The sequence below is a fragment of the Nymphalis io genome, chromosome 29 (genome assembly GCF_905147045.1).
Source record: "Nymphalis io chromosome 29, ilAglIoxx1.1, whole genome shotgun sequence".
Taxonomy (NCBI): domain Eukaryota; kingdom Metazoa; phylum Arthropoda; class Insecta; order Lepidoptera; family Nymphalidae; genus Nymphalis; species Nymphalis io.
In genome coordinates this window covers 6,102,927-6,121,095 of record NC_065916.1, presented here as the reverse complement: position 1 = coordinate 6,121,095, position 18,169 = coordinate 6,102,927, and the positions used below count along the sequence as shown (strand labels likewise).

Sequence of the window (18,169 nt, the reverse complement as noted above, 5' to 3'; positions counted from 1 at the left end):
AGTAATTTATAAAATAAATCAATATTATTCATTTCTTTAAATAATAATTTTTAAATTTTTAAATTTATTTACGTATTCCAAATTTCTGTAACTAACACTTGTTGAATACTAGATAGGACTTCAAATATGTATTTCTATAAATAAAACACAATATGAGTCACTCACGGTTGTGACAATTCATTTGTGTTGTCTTATTAACGAATTAAACTTGTTGTATTTTTGCTTAAACTGAACACAACCGCTTATGTATTATTTTGTTTTTACCATATTGTTAGATACAACTGATATTTTTTCATTCATAATGCCTTTTAATACTTAGTAGTTCATTTTGATTCGTCGAAATAATATCATTATGATTACAGAGCAATAAATAAAAAAGGGTAATAAACGATGACGAACAACATTAGTATTAATACTGCACAGATAAAAAAAACCATAAAAATGTTATCTTAAAAGAAAAATAGCAAACGCCAAAAATAAAGAATCATACATTACATAAATTATATTGTATGTATATATTATTTTAATAAATAAAGTTGAAAAAAAAAACAATAATATACATTTTTCTTATTTTTTTTAGGACGAAATGATCTTCTTCTGTCAAACAAACGCGGGGAGTTCGAAATCTAAACAGAGCGACGAACTCCTTGTTAAAAAGTTCACGAAAAGGCTAAATATGGAGGAAGAAGACGAATTTGTAGGTTGTATTAGTTGCATGAATACTAATGATTTATGCGACCTATTTGTTGCTTATGCAAATAATGAAGAAACATACGGGCAAATGCTTGAAACCTGCTTTGATGTGAAGGTTAGTTTTTTAATATAATTGAAAATTATGTTTGACTTTTTGTTTAAATAATTCTATATTATCTTTGCGTGCTTTTTAGGTGATTATTTATAACTAAGATTATTTTATATATTAATTATTTTAGGTGTCAAACTATTTCAAATATATATGCACCAATTGCGTCGAAAAGTTGGAGAAAGCGAATACATTTAAAAGTCAAACAATTAAAACGATCGATACACTACAAACAATCAAAGGTAATTACTAAATAATTATTTTATTTACACAAGACTTATAAATAAATAAACCTAATACCTATTACCTTAATAAATAAGTACCTATATATTTTAATGACCGCGTAAAATGATGACGAGAATGTTAGAAAGTAGAAATATGATTTCAATTCTCTCGGGGATAAAATAATCAGGTATACAGGGTTACAGGGTAATATGTCACGATCCTTTTAAAGGGTTATAGTTCAGGACAATAGCTATCAAATGACCCCCAAAATGCTTATGCAAAAGTGTATCGTTTACGAGTTATTAATTTTTAATATTTTTTTTATTTAAAGGATGTTTAAGATTCTAAAATTCAATAAAAAAAAATCAACGTATTTTCCCTATTTTTTTTTGTATTTCTTGCTAGGGTACATCCTAGTTAATAATAACCAGTTATAAAACAAAAACAATCTTCAAGCATTTTTAAATTACAGATCCAAAACTGTACAACTTTTCGATTTTTAATTTTGATTCTTTAAGTTACTCGCAATTTTTTTGTAAAAATCACTATGGCTCTTATCGTGCGGATCATTTTAAAAACATCTGCGTTTCCTTAGCTATCCATCGGTACATAAAAAGTACAGTAACAATCATAAACTCAGGAGAAAATTAGATAACAAAGAGACCAGGTAGGAAATTCTAAGAAATGCTATTGTTAAGAAATTAAATCTGGATCAAAGACAAAAGGACCTCAATGCAAAGTAGTTAAAGATTATTTTTAATAGGGGTAATAGGTAAAAAAGGAGAGATAAACCAGAGCTGTTTGTGGAATACTATTATCAATTCCTTTGAATTTACCGTCATTTTTTCTAATTTCCTTTTATCTCATTTCTTTTAGGAATAAGAGTAATAAAACCTTGTCGGGGTACATAATACTCACTGTACTTGCACTGCTCGTATAGTGTGGACGCGCTTTAGTGAATATTGATCTCTTAAATTTTTGAAAAAAACCGCTTCGTTTACTGGACTCTGTTTCTTACAACTTCGTGACTCGGCTAGCTAAAAGGAATTTGTGATTTGTGTTTATGATAACTTGGCGCGTAAAAAGGACTATTATGGCTGCAGAACAAAATTCTTCTCGTCGTCCGTACTCTAATGAGGAATACGCTGACATCTTATTTTGCTATGGATATTGTAACGGTGAATGTGGTGCCGCAGCTGCTCGTCGTGAGTATAATCGTCGATTTCCGGATCGCCGGACACCTGACAATAGTGTCTTTATTGGTTTGTATCGTCGAATTAGAGAAACTGGTCGCGTGCAAAGGAGACAATCTGATTCCGGACGCCCTCGTGTCCGTTCTCCAGATGAAGAAGATGTAATTATTCGTCATTTTCGAGAGGACCCTACAGTTTCCACCAATATTGTGGCAAACCGACTGGGCGTATCTCAATGGAGAGTCTGGTTTACTGTCCACGCGGCTGGATTGTATCCCTATCATTACACACCCGTACACGTGATTGAAGAAGGAGATCCTGCAAGACGTTTAGATTTTTGCCGATTTATGCTACACTGTGATGCAGAAAATCCCAATTTTTTGAGAAAAATTTTATGGACAGACGAGTCAAAGTTTGACAAAGATGGTATTACTAACTACCACAATATTCGATATTGGTCTCAAAAAGAACAGGGAAACCCTCACAAAAAGCGATTAAGCGGTTCCCAAAGACGTTTCTCGGTAAACGTCTGAATGGGGATTATCAATGATAATCTTATTGGGCCACATTTCCTACCTGATAACTTAAATGGTGAAAGTTATGAAAGCTTGCTTAGAGAAATCCTGCATGAGTTACTCGAAAATGTTTCGCTGAAATTAGGCAGAGAATGATATTCCAGCATGATGGTTGCCCCGCACACTTTCGAATGTACGTAAGACAGTGGCTAGACAGCAATTATCGTAATAGATGGATTGGCAGAGGAGGACCAATCCCATGGCCAGCGAGAAGTCCAGATTTGACTCCGATGGACTATTATGTCTGGGGGCATATGAAAAGCCTGGTTTATGATGTTTCACCAGTAGAAACAATTGAAGAACTCAAAACAAGAATAATGAATGCTGCAAATTCTATTCGACATAGCTTGAGTAGTGTTGTAGTAAAAAGTGAATTAAGAAAAAGAATGCGTATTTGTATACGAAATAGGGGATCTCATTTTGAACACGAATTATGAATAATAAACAGTGTAATTTCGAAAGTATGGAGTAACTAAAAAGATTAAGTATTTTGTTTTTGATTTAAATTAAAAATTGCAATGACAGCTCTGGTTTATCTCTCCTTTTTTACCTATTACCCCTATTAAAAATAATCTTTAACTACTTTGCATTGAGGTCCTTTTGTCTTTGATCCAGATTTAATTTCTTAACAATAGCATTTCTTAGAATTTCCTACCTGGTCTCTTTGTTATCTAATTTTCTCCTGAGTTTATGATTGTTACTGTACTTTTTATGTACCGATGGATAGCTAAGGAAACGCAGATGTTTTTAAAATGATCCGCACGATAAGAGCCATAGTGATTTTTACAAAAAAATTGCGAGTAACTTAAAGAATCAAAATTAAAAATCGAAAAGTTGTACAGTTTTGGATCTGTAATTTAAAAATGCTTGAAGATTGTTTTTGTTTTATAACTGGTTATTATTAACTAGGATGTACCCTAGCAAGAAATACAAAAAAAAATAGGGAAAATACGTTGATTTTTTTTTATTGAATTTTAGAATCTTAAACATCCTTTAAATAAAAAAAATATTAAAAATTAATAACTCGTAAACGATACACTTTTGCATAAGCATTTTGGGGGTCATTTGATAGCTATTGTCCTGAACTATAACCCTTTAAAAGGATCGTGACGTATTACCCTGTAACCCTGTATACTCTTAAATAGAAGCAACAAGACGGGGTGTTACGTGTAAATAATTTCCCATTGGTGATTTGGCCAAAATGGTAATGGCCAGTGGTTAGAACGCGTGAATCTTAACCGATGATGGTGGGTTCAAACCCGAGCAAGCACCACTGAATTTTCTTGTGCTTAATTTGCGTTTATAATTCATCTTGTGCTTGACGGTGAAGGAAAGCATCGTGAAGGGACCTGCGTGTGTCAAATTTCACTGAAATTCTGCCACATGTGTATTCCACCAACCCGCATTGGTGCAGCGTGGTGGAATAAGCTCCAAATCTTCTCCTCAAAAAAGGAGAGAAGGCCTTAGCCCAGCAGTGGGACATTCACAGGCTGTTACTGTACTGTACTGATTTGGTCGTGCTGATTATTCAAGTGCGCAGGCGTGTGAAAACACGAGTGCAATTAGAACGATCAAATGCTCGGCGAATGTGTCCAAGAGTAGAGTTAGAGTTGGAGAGCCACTAACTGTTAAAACCTACAAACAAATGTTCATCTTTAGTTATTAGTAATTATGAATGCGAACGTGGGTTTGTTTGTTAAGTTTTCACGTATTAACTACTCAAACGATAGTTTTTATGGTGACCTAATGTCACCAACGCCCATAGACATTGGCATTGTAAGAAATGTTAACCATCGCTTACATCGCCAATGCGCCGCCAACCTTGGTAACTGAGATGTTATGTCCCTTGTGCCTGTAGTTACACTAACTCACTCACCCTTCAAACCGGTACACAACAATACCAAGCACTGCTGTTTAGCGGTAGAATATCTGATGAGTGGGTGGTACCTACGCAGACGAGCTTGCACAAAGCCCTACCACCAGTAATTATGATGATATTTTTGCAAACACGTTAGTTATAGAGAACAGCGTATCTATCACCTTCTCAAACGGGGACGATGAAAACCAGATAAAAAATAACTCAAATAATTATTCTTCATTATTCAGCGGTTTTTTTTTTAAATTTAATGATTTTTTATCCTTATGACATGTATGGTACATGTCATAAGGATATCAAGATCAAGCAAGACGTATTAAGCTATCATACATATCAAATTATCTTATAGGTTTTGAAGTTAGGTTATTGATAAACATGCATACAACACATTGCTTTAGCCAGTAGAGGTGGGATTTGATAAAGTAATTTGTATTTCAAATTGTATTTCGATATTTAACCGACATAATTGAAGTACTGGTGGTAGGGCTTTGTGCAAGCTCGTCTGGGTAGGTACCACCCACTCATCAGATATTCTACCGCAAAACAGCAATACTTGATATTGTTGTGTTCCGGTTTGAAGGGTGAGTGAGCCAGTGTAATTAAAGGCACAAGGGACATAAAATCTTAGTTCCCAAGGTTGGTGGCGCATTGGATATGTAAGCGATGGTTGACATTTCTTACAATGCCAATGTCTAAGAGCGTTGGTGACCACTTACCATCAGGTGACCCATATGCTCGTCCGCCTTCCTATTCTATAAAAAAAAAAAAAGTCTATTATTTATATGCTTCCCTAGGAACTCTGTATTTATACGGTACGGTAACAGCCTGTAAATTTCCCACTGCTGGGCTAAGGCCTCCTCTCCCTTTTAGAGGAGAAGGTATTTATTACATTATAATAAATAATTATGTATTTCATATATTTTACCACAAACATTACAATTATGAGCGGTATTATTATAAGTATATAAAACCTTGAGTACCGATAGTCCAGTGGTCAGAACACGTGACGCAATCGAAGATTACGTGTTCAAACCCATTCGTATTGAGTTTATAATTAATCTCGTAAGTGAACTTGCAAATCTCGGATGAAATGAGCTCAAAACTACTTCACAAGAGGAGATGTCTTCGCCCAGAAGTGGGAAAAAGCATGTTATTTATGTGTATATAATATTTGATTTATCGTTAGACGAAGAATACCTCGACGAAGCTATCCTCGAAGCTGATGAAGCTCAGGGTAAATCGAGTAAATCTATCGCCAGGAAGTCTGTAGATGATAACGACGATAATGACGAAGGTATGATATTACATAATATAATTTGTGAGATAGACTTGGTGGAATTTGTAAATTGTTCTTTTACGGCCGAATACTGAAAATTACCTCGAATCAAACATTTAGTTGAGCGCTACTTAACTTTGAGCAGCCCCTAAATTATCAATATAATAATCTAAAATCTTTTACAGTCTTACTTATAAACGTGTTTATCAACGCCCGAAATGATGAACGATATAAGAACTATATTTCAATGTCCATGAAAGTTTTATAAAATTTGATTATATTGTGTATTTTTTTTCTGTGTATGTAAATGTACGCTGTTGGCCCTACTGGCCTTTACAACGTCACCGGGCGTTGTGGCGAGTACAAGACTCCGCCTTGAAATTTGAGCCGTCTCGGGCTATGCGTGACGTCCATTCTTAGAGTGGGGTGGGAAGTACTCCTGTACGAAGCACCATACTATTTCACCACCGGTTTCTTGACATCACTAGCCGGGGACCTCGTTTCCGCCGGCGGATGGTGTATGTGTGTTGATTATAGTGTCTGCCCTTCGAAAGGAACGTTTGCGACAGTTATGCTATGATATGATATGATAAAGACTTATCGTCCAGGACACGTGCATTGAACGCCTGACTCTAGGTGGAGCAATCGTGTAACATTGACAATTAGTATACGTACTATCAACAAAAAACTTAGACAGCGCGATTTAGGAATCTCAAGCAATTAACGAACGCCATCTAGTGACATACAATAAGAATTATGCTTTATCCTTAACACGTTGTTTAGCTAGTCATTGGTTATAACAATTCCGTGTTCTTCTTTCGAATGTCAATTCACAAAAGAAATTTTAAAGAAAATTTTACTGTAATATATTTTATCTCTATTAATATTATAAATGCGAAAGTATATCTGTCTGTCTGTTACACTTTCACGGCTAAACCACTGAACCGATTTTGATGAAATTCGGTTATGAAGAAAGCTTGAACCCCAAGGAAGGATATAGGCTACTTTTTTGTACCTACCACCATCTCCTTCCCCCAAACACTATTATTTTATATATACTAGCGGACCCGGAAGACGTCGTGCTGCCATACAGATTTTTTTTTATTTGGTGACATACCGACAGCACAGATACCGGGTCTAATTGTTTTCAAACCATACAAATCTCAAAGAAGATGGCCTAGTGGTTAGAACGCGTGAATCTTAACCGATGATCGTGGGTTCAAGCCCGGGCAAGCACCACTGAATTTTCATGTGCTTATTTGTATTTATAATTCATCTCGTGCTCGATGGTAAAGGAAAACATCGTGCGGAAACCTGCATGTGTCTGATTTCACTGAAATTATGCCACATGTGTATTTTACCAACTCGCATTGGAGCAGCGTGATGGAATAAGCTCCAAACCTTCTCCTCAAAAGGGAGAGGAGGCCTTAGCTCAACAATGGGACATTAACAGTATATTGTACTGTAAACACACGTACAGAAGAATTATATATATTAAGTTATAAATTCTGCCACACGACAGAACAGCTTATCGGCAGACATATGTAACTTAGTTGCTTAGCACGGAGCGGTAACAGTGATGAATTGTCTTATTACATATATATAAGACATGGACGAGGAACACGAGATCGAGGCGCTCGATGAGACGACTTGCATATATTGCAACCTGCAGCTCACCACCGTGGAGGGGATCCACCACCACATTCGTTTGGTGCACGGCCTCGAACCTCGTACAGGACGGAAGGTCCGCGAGTGTAACTTGTGCGGAGCTTCATTGAGAGATTTGGCTGATCATTTCAATAGGTATGTCATTTGCATTTAATTTACAAACACTTTATCTTACTCCCATTTGACCTCCCCCCCCCCCCCCTCTTAAGCTCTGACAGTTAGATGTTTGTCATCACTACATAGCATCCATATAAAGCATCCCGTGTCGAGACAGTAAAGAGATGTTGGATTGGATTGTTGTTGGAAATTCTCAGTATCACTAAACTCAGCATATCGTTACCATATCTCGTACTTGAGTGATTTATTCTACGTGCCTCGGATAGCACGTAAAGCCATTTGTGCTGCGCTTAAATGTGTTCTTTTTACTAGATTATCTCGGCTCTATAATGAATTTGAAAAGAAAACGATATCTTTGGTATTTAAGTCGATATATACATGCGTTTAAAATCATTTGTTTTGGACTGGAACCGATACAAAAGTAACTTCTGAGAATAGGACACATTCGCACACCCGTGAGCACACACAGCAGTAATCCTTCTATAAGCCATACAATATTGTGATTAGTACAAATTGGATACATGTGGTGTTATTTTTCGCATTGTTAGGTGTCACAATCCGAACACCGAAACGGATGGACGTCAGTACGCGTGTCACTTCTGCGACAACGTGTACAACAGCAAGAAGGCTTGTTTCACGCATCTGAGGATGAAGCATGGATGTATGAATTTATAATTCTATACATACACACATATATATATTATTATTTTTTTATAGAATAGGAAGGTGGACGAGCATATGGGCCACCTGATGGTAAATGGTCACCAAACGCCCTTAGACATTGGCATTGTAAGAAATGTCAACCATCGCTTATAGCCAATGCGCCACCAACTTTGGGAACTAAGATTTTATGTCCCTTGTGCCTGTAATTACACTGGCTCACTTACCCTTCAAACCGGAACACAACAATATCAAGTATTGCTGTTTTATCTATAAAGACAAACATATAAGTAATAATAATAATATACATTATTCACACACGGCCACACGGAACCGTCACTCTGACGTCACAGTTAAAGACACGCGCCCCTGGGGCCTATCCTTCAGCTAATTATATATATATTACCAACTACGTCATATCCTATGAGTAATTTCTTCCGCCGTTGGTTGCCTGGAAGAGATCTCAACACGATCTCAATTACTACTACAACTGGCAAAATTCTGGCGAAACATCAGGTCTTAGTGAAACAATTTCTGAAAGTGTAAAATGTATATTCGATGTACGTCACTTCTCCCCACGAACAGTGAAACTCTGTAACGACCACGCGCCGAAGTATTCGTCACGTGATCGAAAGAAATGTCACATTTGCGGACGTGACTTCAGCCAGAAGCAGATCCTGAACAATCACCTGTGGAAGGCTCATGGTTTTGAGGTTTGATTCGTTTATTACTATAGTATTTTGACTGCCTCTTTGGTCCAGGAGCTCCCGTGTCGAGCCAGTTGAAGTTTGGTCTTTTCTGTCTTGGGTGATTCTGTTTGTATTTTTGAAGCTAGCTATGCCAATTGGTATGCTTGTCGTGGTGATCCATAAAACGGTGTAGAAGATGCCAATAGGTGTTCGATTTGAAAAAGTAGGCTATGCCCTAACTTCCTTAGGGTTCCAGCTTGCTCCATAGCAAATTTCATCAACATCAGTTCAGTGACATAGACCTTGCTCGCACGCGGCCTTGAGGCGGACTGTCAATACTTATGAAAGATAGATCGTGAAGAGATCATAGACAATTTTTAGTACTTTTTATAGTTTTGACATATTCCCAGCAGTTCTGTCGAAGACTCAATAGCAGCCCGGTGTCTGGAAGTGGAAATTGTGTTGTAACTGCTATCTCCTTCTTTTGAATGTCAAATCAATGATAAAAGAAAGAGATGCAATGTCTTTAAATAATACACCCGCTAAACAACGTTTATTACTAAGGCCAGTAATGTTTATTGCTGTGTGATTTAAATATAAATTGTAATTAGGTAGAGAAACGTAAAGCGTTCTTTTGTCCACTGTGCTCTGAGCGCGTGAGCTACGGAGCGAACTTCAGCGCTCATCTCAACCAGCGGCACCACGTGACGGAGCAAGTGGAACAGCTCGAGTTCAGCTCGATGGATGGTAAGGATAGCTTCGCTTTTATAGGATGCCTTCAGGTGTCAGCCTACAAATATGCCACTGCAAGACTAAGGACTTCTTTACTCTTGAAATCGTGTTTGATCGAGTCTATCCCACCTTACTGGTCCAGTACGCGCTGGTGGACTCATACTCATTTTACTGGTGGTAGGGCTTTGTGCAAGCTCGTCTGGGTAGGTACCACCCACTCATCAGATATTCTACCGTAAAACAGCAGTACTTGGTATTGTTGTGTTCCGGTTTAAAGGGTGAGTGAGCCAGTGTAATTACAGGCACAAGGGGCATAGAATCTTAGTTCCCAAGGTTGGTGGCGCATTGGCTATGTAAGCGATGGTTGACATTTCTTACAATGCCAATGTCTAAGGGCGTTTGGTGACCTTTTTACCATCATTCCTATTCTATAAAAAAAAAATAAAAAAAATATACACAAACCGATTTTGAAAAAAGAGAAAACTTTAGCCCAGCAGTGGGAACTTCACATGCTCTTACTTATACCAATTATAGAGGTTCCCAAGGTTGTTGGCGCATTGGCGATGTAAGCGATGGTTAACATTTCTTACAACGCCAATGTCTATGCGCGTTGGTGACTATCATGTGGCCAATTTGCTCGTCCACCTACCTATTAAAAAAAACTTTTCTTTAATGTCTGCATATAACATATAACGTAACTACTGTTGTACAATTTGTACAACTTGCTTATTTTAATGAGAAATTATTGCCATAGACTTTATGATGTACAAAAGCGCTATCCAAGAGGAGACGAAGTTTCGTTTCCGGAAAACGACTGCAAGCAAGCAGACGATCGAGGGCGTCCGGTCCCACTACATGTGCAGCCAGTCTGGGATATACGTGTATCAGGTAATGACGCTTTCCACTGATGACGTGATGAGGTAAGAATTATTTAACTCACACTGCTATGCTATACTAATAATAATAATATCCTGGGACATTATTCACACGCGGCCATCTGATCCCAAACTAAGCAGAGCTCGTACTATGGAAACCAGACAACTGGTATACTACATATACTACTTTTCTTTTGTAAATACATTCTTATATAGATAATTACACCCAGACTCGGGATAAATAGTTCATGCACACAAATGTCTGTCCTGGGTGGGAATCGAACCCACAACCTTCGGCGTGAAAGGCAAGTATCTAACCAACCACGCTACGTGTAAGCTATTATATTTAAGAGAACCAGGTTTATAATAGGGACCTACGTTTATCAGATGTGGCGATTTGCGTGATCAATTGGTTTGGAGAAAATAATCATCCGGCAACATTATTATATCTTGTTAACCAGGGTTGTTGTTGTGACGTTGAACGTTGGTTCACCAGATGGTGTGAAGAGGGTGTCTTATTTGGGCATTTATAATAATTGATGATTTATTATAGAAAACGAAATTCACATGTATGTATGCCATATTTATTTTAGCTTTTTTCGGGGAACACACTCAAACGCACACACAAGCGCGCACGCACACACACCCCCACACACTTACCAAACATTTTCATAATAAATATCTTTGCTATATTTATTTAATTACCAAGTACATTGTAGCAACTTTATTCCAAAGGGCAAAGGTAAGCGTCCAGCCCCCGAGCGTCAGATATACAAGACGGGTAAGGCGTGCCCCGCTCACATGATCGTCACCGAGACCCTCGACAAAGTGCTCGTGACGTTCTACAAGACGCACGTCGGACATGGGAGTGAGTATAGAGAACGTTTGCAAGCAACGTGGGTTAGTTACGAGGCCCCCCCTTTTTACCATTACCATTTTAATAGATTTACCTTTATATTACTATAACGTTAGGTAAGATGTCCCATTACTTAGAATAGTTATGTGGAGAGTCAGATCCTGGGCTTAAAAGATAGGGCCTTAGAGCCGTGGATGCACGATGTGAACTCGGTCGAGCCACGAGATGACCACAGCACGGGGGGGCTGCGTAAGCATTATTTTATTTATTTATTTATTTGGGAAACATACAGCATAATATAACACATAAACATTTGATAACAAAATAAGTCTCACATAAGCCAACAAAGTTTCCACTTTAACATTGAAACATGGAGTGAACCTAACCAGACCAAGTTATTTAGCAAGTATTAAAGTATATAAAATAAAGTAATTTAAAAAGTAGAACGACAAAAAAAAACGATAAGAATATTAATGACAAAAACAGCTTTTATTTGTTCTTAACTTAAATAAATTTACGTTATTATATCGACCCGATCACGCAACCCCTCCGATCCGTGCCAACCACAGCAGTGGTTTTAGTGGGTAACCCCAAATAAACCGATTCAATTCGGTCAATGTTGAATAGAAGTATTAGATTGCACGCATTGTCCAGCGTGTCCGTACTACGAGCCGCGCGAGCCGAAGCGCAAGCCGCCGGCGCCGTCCGCGTCGGCGGGCAAGTGTGCGAGCGAGACGGAGCTCGTGTGCGACACGTGCGGCGCGCGCGTGCCGCCCGAGCGCCTGCGCGCGCACGTCGCCGCGCACGGACACGAGCTGCTGCCGTGCGAGTACTGCGCGCAGGTGGGGCTCTCACTTATATATAATTATTATGGTCTATGTCTGTGTCTCTGAGTTAACTGACGTAGACCTTAATAGATGACGGGATGAGTTCGTAGACAATTCACAAATTTTTAAAGATTTGACATATTCCAACCAACAAACAAATAAAACCAATAAACAAATATATCATATTGCAACGGCAATATGATATATTGAGGTCAATTAACTTTGCATTAAAATGGTTTTCAGAAGATTCTCTTTTTCTTCCAGCTTTTCCAATCGGTCGATGATTGGACGCGTCACATTCAAGTGGAACACGAAGTCTGTGTAGGATTCTAGATGTAGATCATAGATTCAAGGACAGATCTGTCGTTTGGAAAGCGTCACCATGAGTAATTGGGTTTAAAGGACTCGGTAGAAGAATTGTGCTTGCGTGTATATTTACGTTTATATAATTTGGATATCTGGTTATCTGTAGTTGGTTTTTTTTTATTACATAGATGGTGGACGGCGGATGGGCTGCCTGATGATAAATATTCAACACTGCCACATCGGCGATATTAACCATTCCTAACTTGGGAACTAAGATGTTTTCCTTTGTGCTTGTTAGTTATACTGACTCACTCACCATTCAAATAAGAACTCAGCAATACTAATTATTGCTATTTGGTGGTAGAGTATGTGATGAGTGGATGGTATGTACCAAGACGGCCTTACACAAAACCCTACCATCGAGTGATATTATGTATTTCTCCTAACGATGTTATCAGACCACAAACGGAGAGCAGCAGGTTTTGTTATAATAAGTGCGTGATCAGAATGGTATATGTGATCTTTTGGAACTGAGGAACGCGCGGCCCGCACGGTACCGTCAGCAATGACGAGACGATAGGACGAGTTGTTACTCGTTTTGATTTCTTTGATTTTTTAGTGTATTATACAAGAGAAATAAGTGTACGATTGTTTTAGTAATTAATCGTAAGAGTTGAAATTGATGTTGAAATTTTGAAAAGTAAATCACGCGAAATTATTCTTTGTATATTATCAAACGTACATGCAAACATCTAATATACATACATAGACATAATCTGCTAAAATAATAAGCCCCTTTTGGTATTGCCAGAGTTGATAATTATTGTTTCAAGATTTTTTTGCTGACGTTACTTCGCTCGAGAACTGTCATTAAGCTTAAATCATAACAAAATAAGTTTCCATTCATTGTTTCTAATTCGGACTAGATGCGGTTTTTTTTACGTATTCGATATCGGTGACGTTGATTCCGATTTGTATTGAATGAAAACAAACAATTCCACTAAACGATAACGCTTATGCTACGTTAATTCCATTCCAATCCAACTTTGACATTTCTATATATATATCGGAACCGACCGATATGATGTTAACGTATACTTATTATGGTAGACGGAAGTGGCGCGTGGACGATACTGTTTATAAATTAAAAAAAAAAACATCCAACTCGGCAGCGATTTATTAAATCCTTACATGTTTACAACTCTTTTTACCGCCTATTTTAAAAATACCGTGTTGCCAACTTACAAATATTAAAAAGACAGTTACCACTTGACAGAAGAATATTTACATTTTGCATTCTAATTTATAAATTATAACAAAATCGAATGAAATATGAGGAAACAAAATAAAATAAATATATTATTAATGTAAAATATTTATAAATCTCCTTAATTACTAATTTTAGGTAGTTTTATATGGAATTGTTACATGATCTTACGTCTAAACCAAACTTAATTGTTAACATTTATACCAATAGTCGATAATTAAATTAAACAATAGGAAAACGGAAAAACGGCAACGATAACGCTTCGATTCGATTGCGGTAAAGTGACGATTTGTTTGTAGAATTAGCGCCATCTAGTGACAGTAATAATAATGCCCTCCAGACCGACTTCGGCCACGGCGGCCATTCTCAAGAAAGATTAGCCAACTGCACAGGAGATATTATAGTGCACAAGTGTGTGCGCGAACACAGGTGCACTCACTATTCCTTAACTCTCATAATCCAATGGGACGGCAATCCGACACGACCGGAAAGAGTTCAGCCGCAGGACCAACGGCTTTACGTGCTTTCCAGGCCACGGGTGTGTACACACTTCCAACTTCCAGATTCCGGGCTGCTATTGACAGTTTTCTGACAGAAAAACCCAATAACTTTTTATTGGGCCGACCTGGGAACTGAACCCAGGACCTCCGGGTCTGTGGCCTTGCTTATAGCCACTAGACCAACGAGGTAGTGATAGTAATCGTAAATCTATACAAGTTGCAGTTAACGATATCGAATAAGTAAAGAAACTCGTACTAATTAAAGAAAGGCTGACGATATAAGAAGCGTCATTATATTCCTTTATAGGTAATTAGTCTGTCTGTAAAATCGTATTGTTTAAGAGGAAAATACTTAAGTTGTCTGCGAGAATGGCCTTGTTTAATTGTAGTTTTGAAATAAATATTGTTGTTTCGAAAAATGTTTTTTATTTAATGATAACAAATGTTCGCCCGCGGCTTCGCATGTTATGTAAGGGGACACGTTGGTGTTGAAAAAAGTAGCATATGCCCTTCCTCGGGGTTCAAGCTTGCTTCATATCAAATTTCATCAAATCGGTTCAGTTCTAGCTGTGAAAGCGTAATAAACAGCTTTAATAATCTTATTCTTGTGTAAGGGGGTTTGTCACCAACTCTAAACTACCTAACCTAAACGGCTTGACCGATTTGGATGGGATTTTGTGTATATTATTTCAATGGGTTCCTGGATAGCCTGAAGACACAATTGGGCCCGTAGGTGGCGCTGCTGACAATATGTCGCCAAATGAAAATGGTCCGCTAGTATAATATAATATATGTAAATAGATGTTACGCGCGATATCGAGGTGAGCCGTAAGCGATAGCTGCGAAGACTAAAGTCAGGAGAAGTTAGAAGGTTTTGGTACGGCGATTACGAATGGGCACGGAATGACATTTTTTTTTATAGAATAGGAAGGCGGATGAGCATATGGGCCATCTGATGGTAAGTGGTCAGCAACGCCCATAGACATTGGCATTGTAAGAAATGTTAACCATCGCTTACATTACCAATGCGCCACCAACCTTGGGAACTAAGATGTTATGTCCCTTGTGCCTGTAATTACACTGGCTCACTCACCCTTCAAACCGGAACACAACAATACCAAGTATTGCTGTTTTGCGGTAGAATATCTGATGAGTGGGTGGTACCTACCCAGACGAGCTTGCACAAAGCTCTACCACCAGTAAACATACGGGGAACGTGCAAGCCGGCTGCTTGTTATATTTAAAAAAAAGGACTTGTTGTAATTTTCTTTTGTAATTATAAAACGGTATTGCGAACAGAATGATTGTATAGAAAATAAGTGTTCTATTTGCTGAAATAGTGATTGACTTTAATAATAATATATATTATACATAGATTCTCATTTTATCCCACTCAGCGGGATCCCCTATTCGTACAAGAATGCTCTGAGGAATTATTCTCTCTAATTCCTGCTTCCCCCTTCCTTCTTAAGTCCACGCGAGCTGGTTCTCGATGTCACCGCGTAACTGTGACATCAATTCCATCGCGCACAAAGAAATTTGGCAACTCCTTTCTTTGTCGCACTACCAAAAAATGGAATTCCTTACCAGCTCACGTGTTCCCCTCCTCTTACCACCCGGGTTCCTTCAAACGAGGCGTGAAGAGGCATCTTGCGGGCCGGCAAGGCGGGGACGGCTAGTACAGAACATTCTTCCCGACTGTACTGGCCGTCGTCGCGTTTGGACTCTACTACCACTTACCATCAGGTGGAGTAGAGTCATTTGCCACCCCGGGGCATATAAAAAAAAAAAAAAGAATGTGGTCATAATGTAATGGTACATAAAGTGGGTGGTACTGACCTAGACTGGCTTACAAAAGGCCTACCGCCAAGTCTAGACACGCACACATGCGTGCGTGTATTAATTTATCTATGTGTACAAACATGATGATTCAAAAGTTATTTTATGAGTCTACTTGATTACGATTCTGAAAATGGCCATCATCGTCGTTATTTACACGCAGAGGATTTATCAGCAGTCTTTAATTATAATGAAGAATGAATAGTTTTAATTCTAAATTATAATACAGTAAGTACAGTAACAGTGAATGTCCCATTGCTGGGCTGAGGCCTCCTCTCCTTTTTTTTTTTTGAGAAGAAGGTTTGGAGCTTATTCCACCACGCTGCTCCAATGCGGATGCGTGGATTACACATGTGACAGAATTTCAATGAAATTAGACACATGCAGGTTTCCTCACGATGTTTTCATTCACCGTAAAGCACGAGCTGAATTATAAACACAAATTATAATAATTATTTTTTTACCATTATAAATGTTTATAATTTTGAGTTAATATTTTTATTTTTTATTCCTCATAATCATTGTTTGATATTATTTTTTTATTGTTACTCACATTAATTAATCGTTAATTTAGTCAAGTAATTTACACTTCTGGTTTTCATTTGCTTTGTAATGAATTATGTACTAATGGAAAATTTATTTGTTGATGATCTTGATATTTCTTTATATAAATGTTTTATAATTATTGTACTGTTTGTTTCAAATAAGATAAAATAAATTAATGCCCCCGATGACAATTGAGAGCTAACGCACGCCAATCCCGGGGTCGAGATCCCCCACTATAACCCATCTTTCACTCTAACTGTCCTTCTTTCTGACGTCGACGGTGTCCTAAGCCGAGGTTCCACCACAAAGAAGCGTCGTTAGAACACGCGTATTGTTTGCCCTTAAGTAGACTCCCGACATCTGACTGAAAAATTGCTGACGCTGTGACCTCATGGGAGAACAGGAACAGGTCAATTCGAAGAAAAAGACGGTTACGGCCACCAACTGGCGTCAATCTTGAGAATAAGGCTAGGTTTTTCCCCTTCCATCTTGTGATTAGGAAAGTGTCCGATATTAATAATATATGAGCTTCACAAAAAAATCTCGTAGTCATCTTCTTATTAATATATAATTATAAATGTGAAGAGGTTTTTGTAACGCCTAACTAAAAAAAGAAACTAAACTAATATATACAAAACATATCAGAAGATGCAGCGCGTTTCGGAGATTTTATTTTATTTTATTTATTGACCACCTCAATATGCAGTTGGAACAAAATGAGGAATTAATGCCTGAAGGTATTCACTGGTAGTCAAGGCGAAAAAGATATCCGTGAAAGCGGTAATTTGAAAATGATATCATCAACAATACAAATAGAAGTACATGCACAGAATTATACATACATAAAAATATGCTTCAAAATATATACGGAGTTTTAATAATAATGTCCTCCAGACAGATTTCGGTCACGGCAGCCAATCTCAAGAGAGATTAGCCAACTACGCAGGAGATATTATAGAGCACGAGTATGTGCGCAAACACAGGTGCACTCTCTATTCCCTAACTCTCATAATCCGATGGGACGGCAATCCGAAACGACCGAAAGAGTTCAGGCGTGGGACCAACGGCTTTACGTGCGTTCCGAGGCACGGGAGTGTACACACTTCCAGACTGGGCTGCTACTGAAAATTCTTTGATAGAAAAACCCAATAACCGTTTATTGGCCCGACCTGGGAATTGTTCTCAGGACATCCAGATCTGCGGCCTTACATCACGACACTAGACCAGCAGTTATATTATATATATTATAAACATATAAATTAGAAACTCTACATATGTCATAGACGACAACTTTGGACTTTAGAACGACGAAAAACTTGGCACTTTAGAACTTTCTGATA

General features: G+C 37.9%; 3 protein-coding genes across 5 annotated transcripts in view; 2 read left to right on the top strand and 1 right to left on the bottom strand.

Moving 5' to 3' along the window:
* LOC126779547 (serrate RNA effector molecule homolog) overlaps positions 1-18,169 on the bottom strand; it is a 155,172-nt gene that overhangs the window by 75,840 nt on the left and 61,163 nt on the right. The window contains exon 12 of one of the 2 annotated variants that reach the window (XR_007670365.1): positions 8,440-8,479. The exons of the other annotated variant lie outside the window; for it this stretch is intronic. The gene's annotated coding sequence lies outside the window, so the exon portion shown is untranslated. Of the gene's footprint in view, positions 1-8,439; positions 8,480-18,169 lie in introns of those variants that run through there. 2 annotated transcript variants of the gene reach the window in all.
* Positions 1-18,169, top strand: part of LOC126779491 (charged multivesicular body protein 7) — a 112,045-nt gene that overhangs the window by 66,226 nt on the left and 27,650 nt on the right. Inside the window, exon 12 of one of the 2 annotated variants that reach the window (XR_007670362.1) lies at positions 17,813-17,855. The exons of the other annotated variant lie outside the window; for it this stretch is intronic. The gene's annotated coding sequence lies outside the window, so the exon portion shown is untranslated. Of the gene's footprint in view, positions 1-17,812; positions 17,856-18,169 lie in introns of those variants that run through there. 2 annotated transcript variants of the gene reach the window in all.
* Positions 677-12,704, top strand: LOC126779390 (zinc finger protein CG2199-like). Its single transcript, XM_050503313.1, has 11 exons — positions 677-808; positions 933-1,044; positions 5,858-5,965; positions 7,555-7,750; positions 8,281-8,393; positions 8,978-9,105; positions 9,693-9,828; positions 10,568-10,701; positions 11,424-11,556; positions 12,199-12,386; positions 12,636-12,704. Exons 1-11 carry the CDS (start codon positions 677-679, stop codon positions 12,702-12,704), a joined length of 1,449 nt encoding a protein of 482 aa, XP_050359270.1.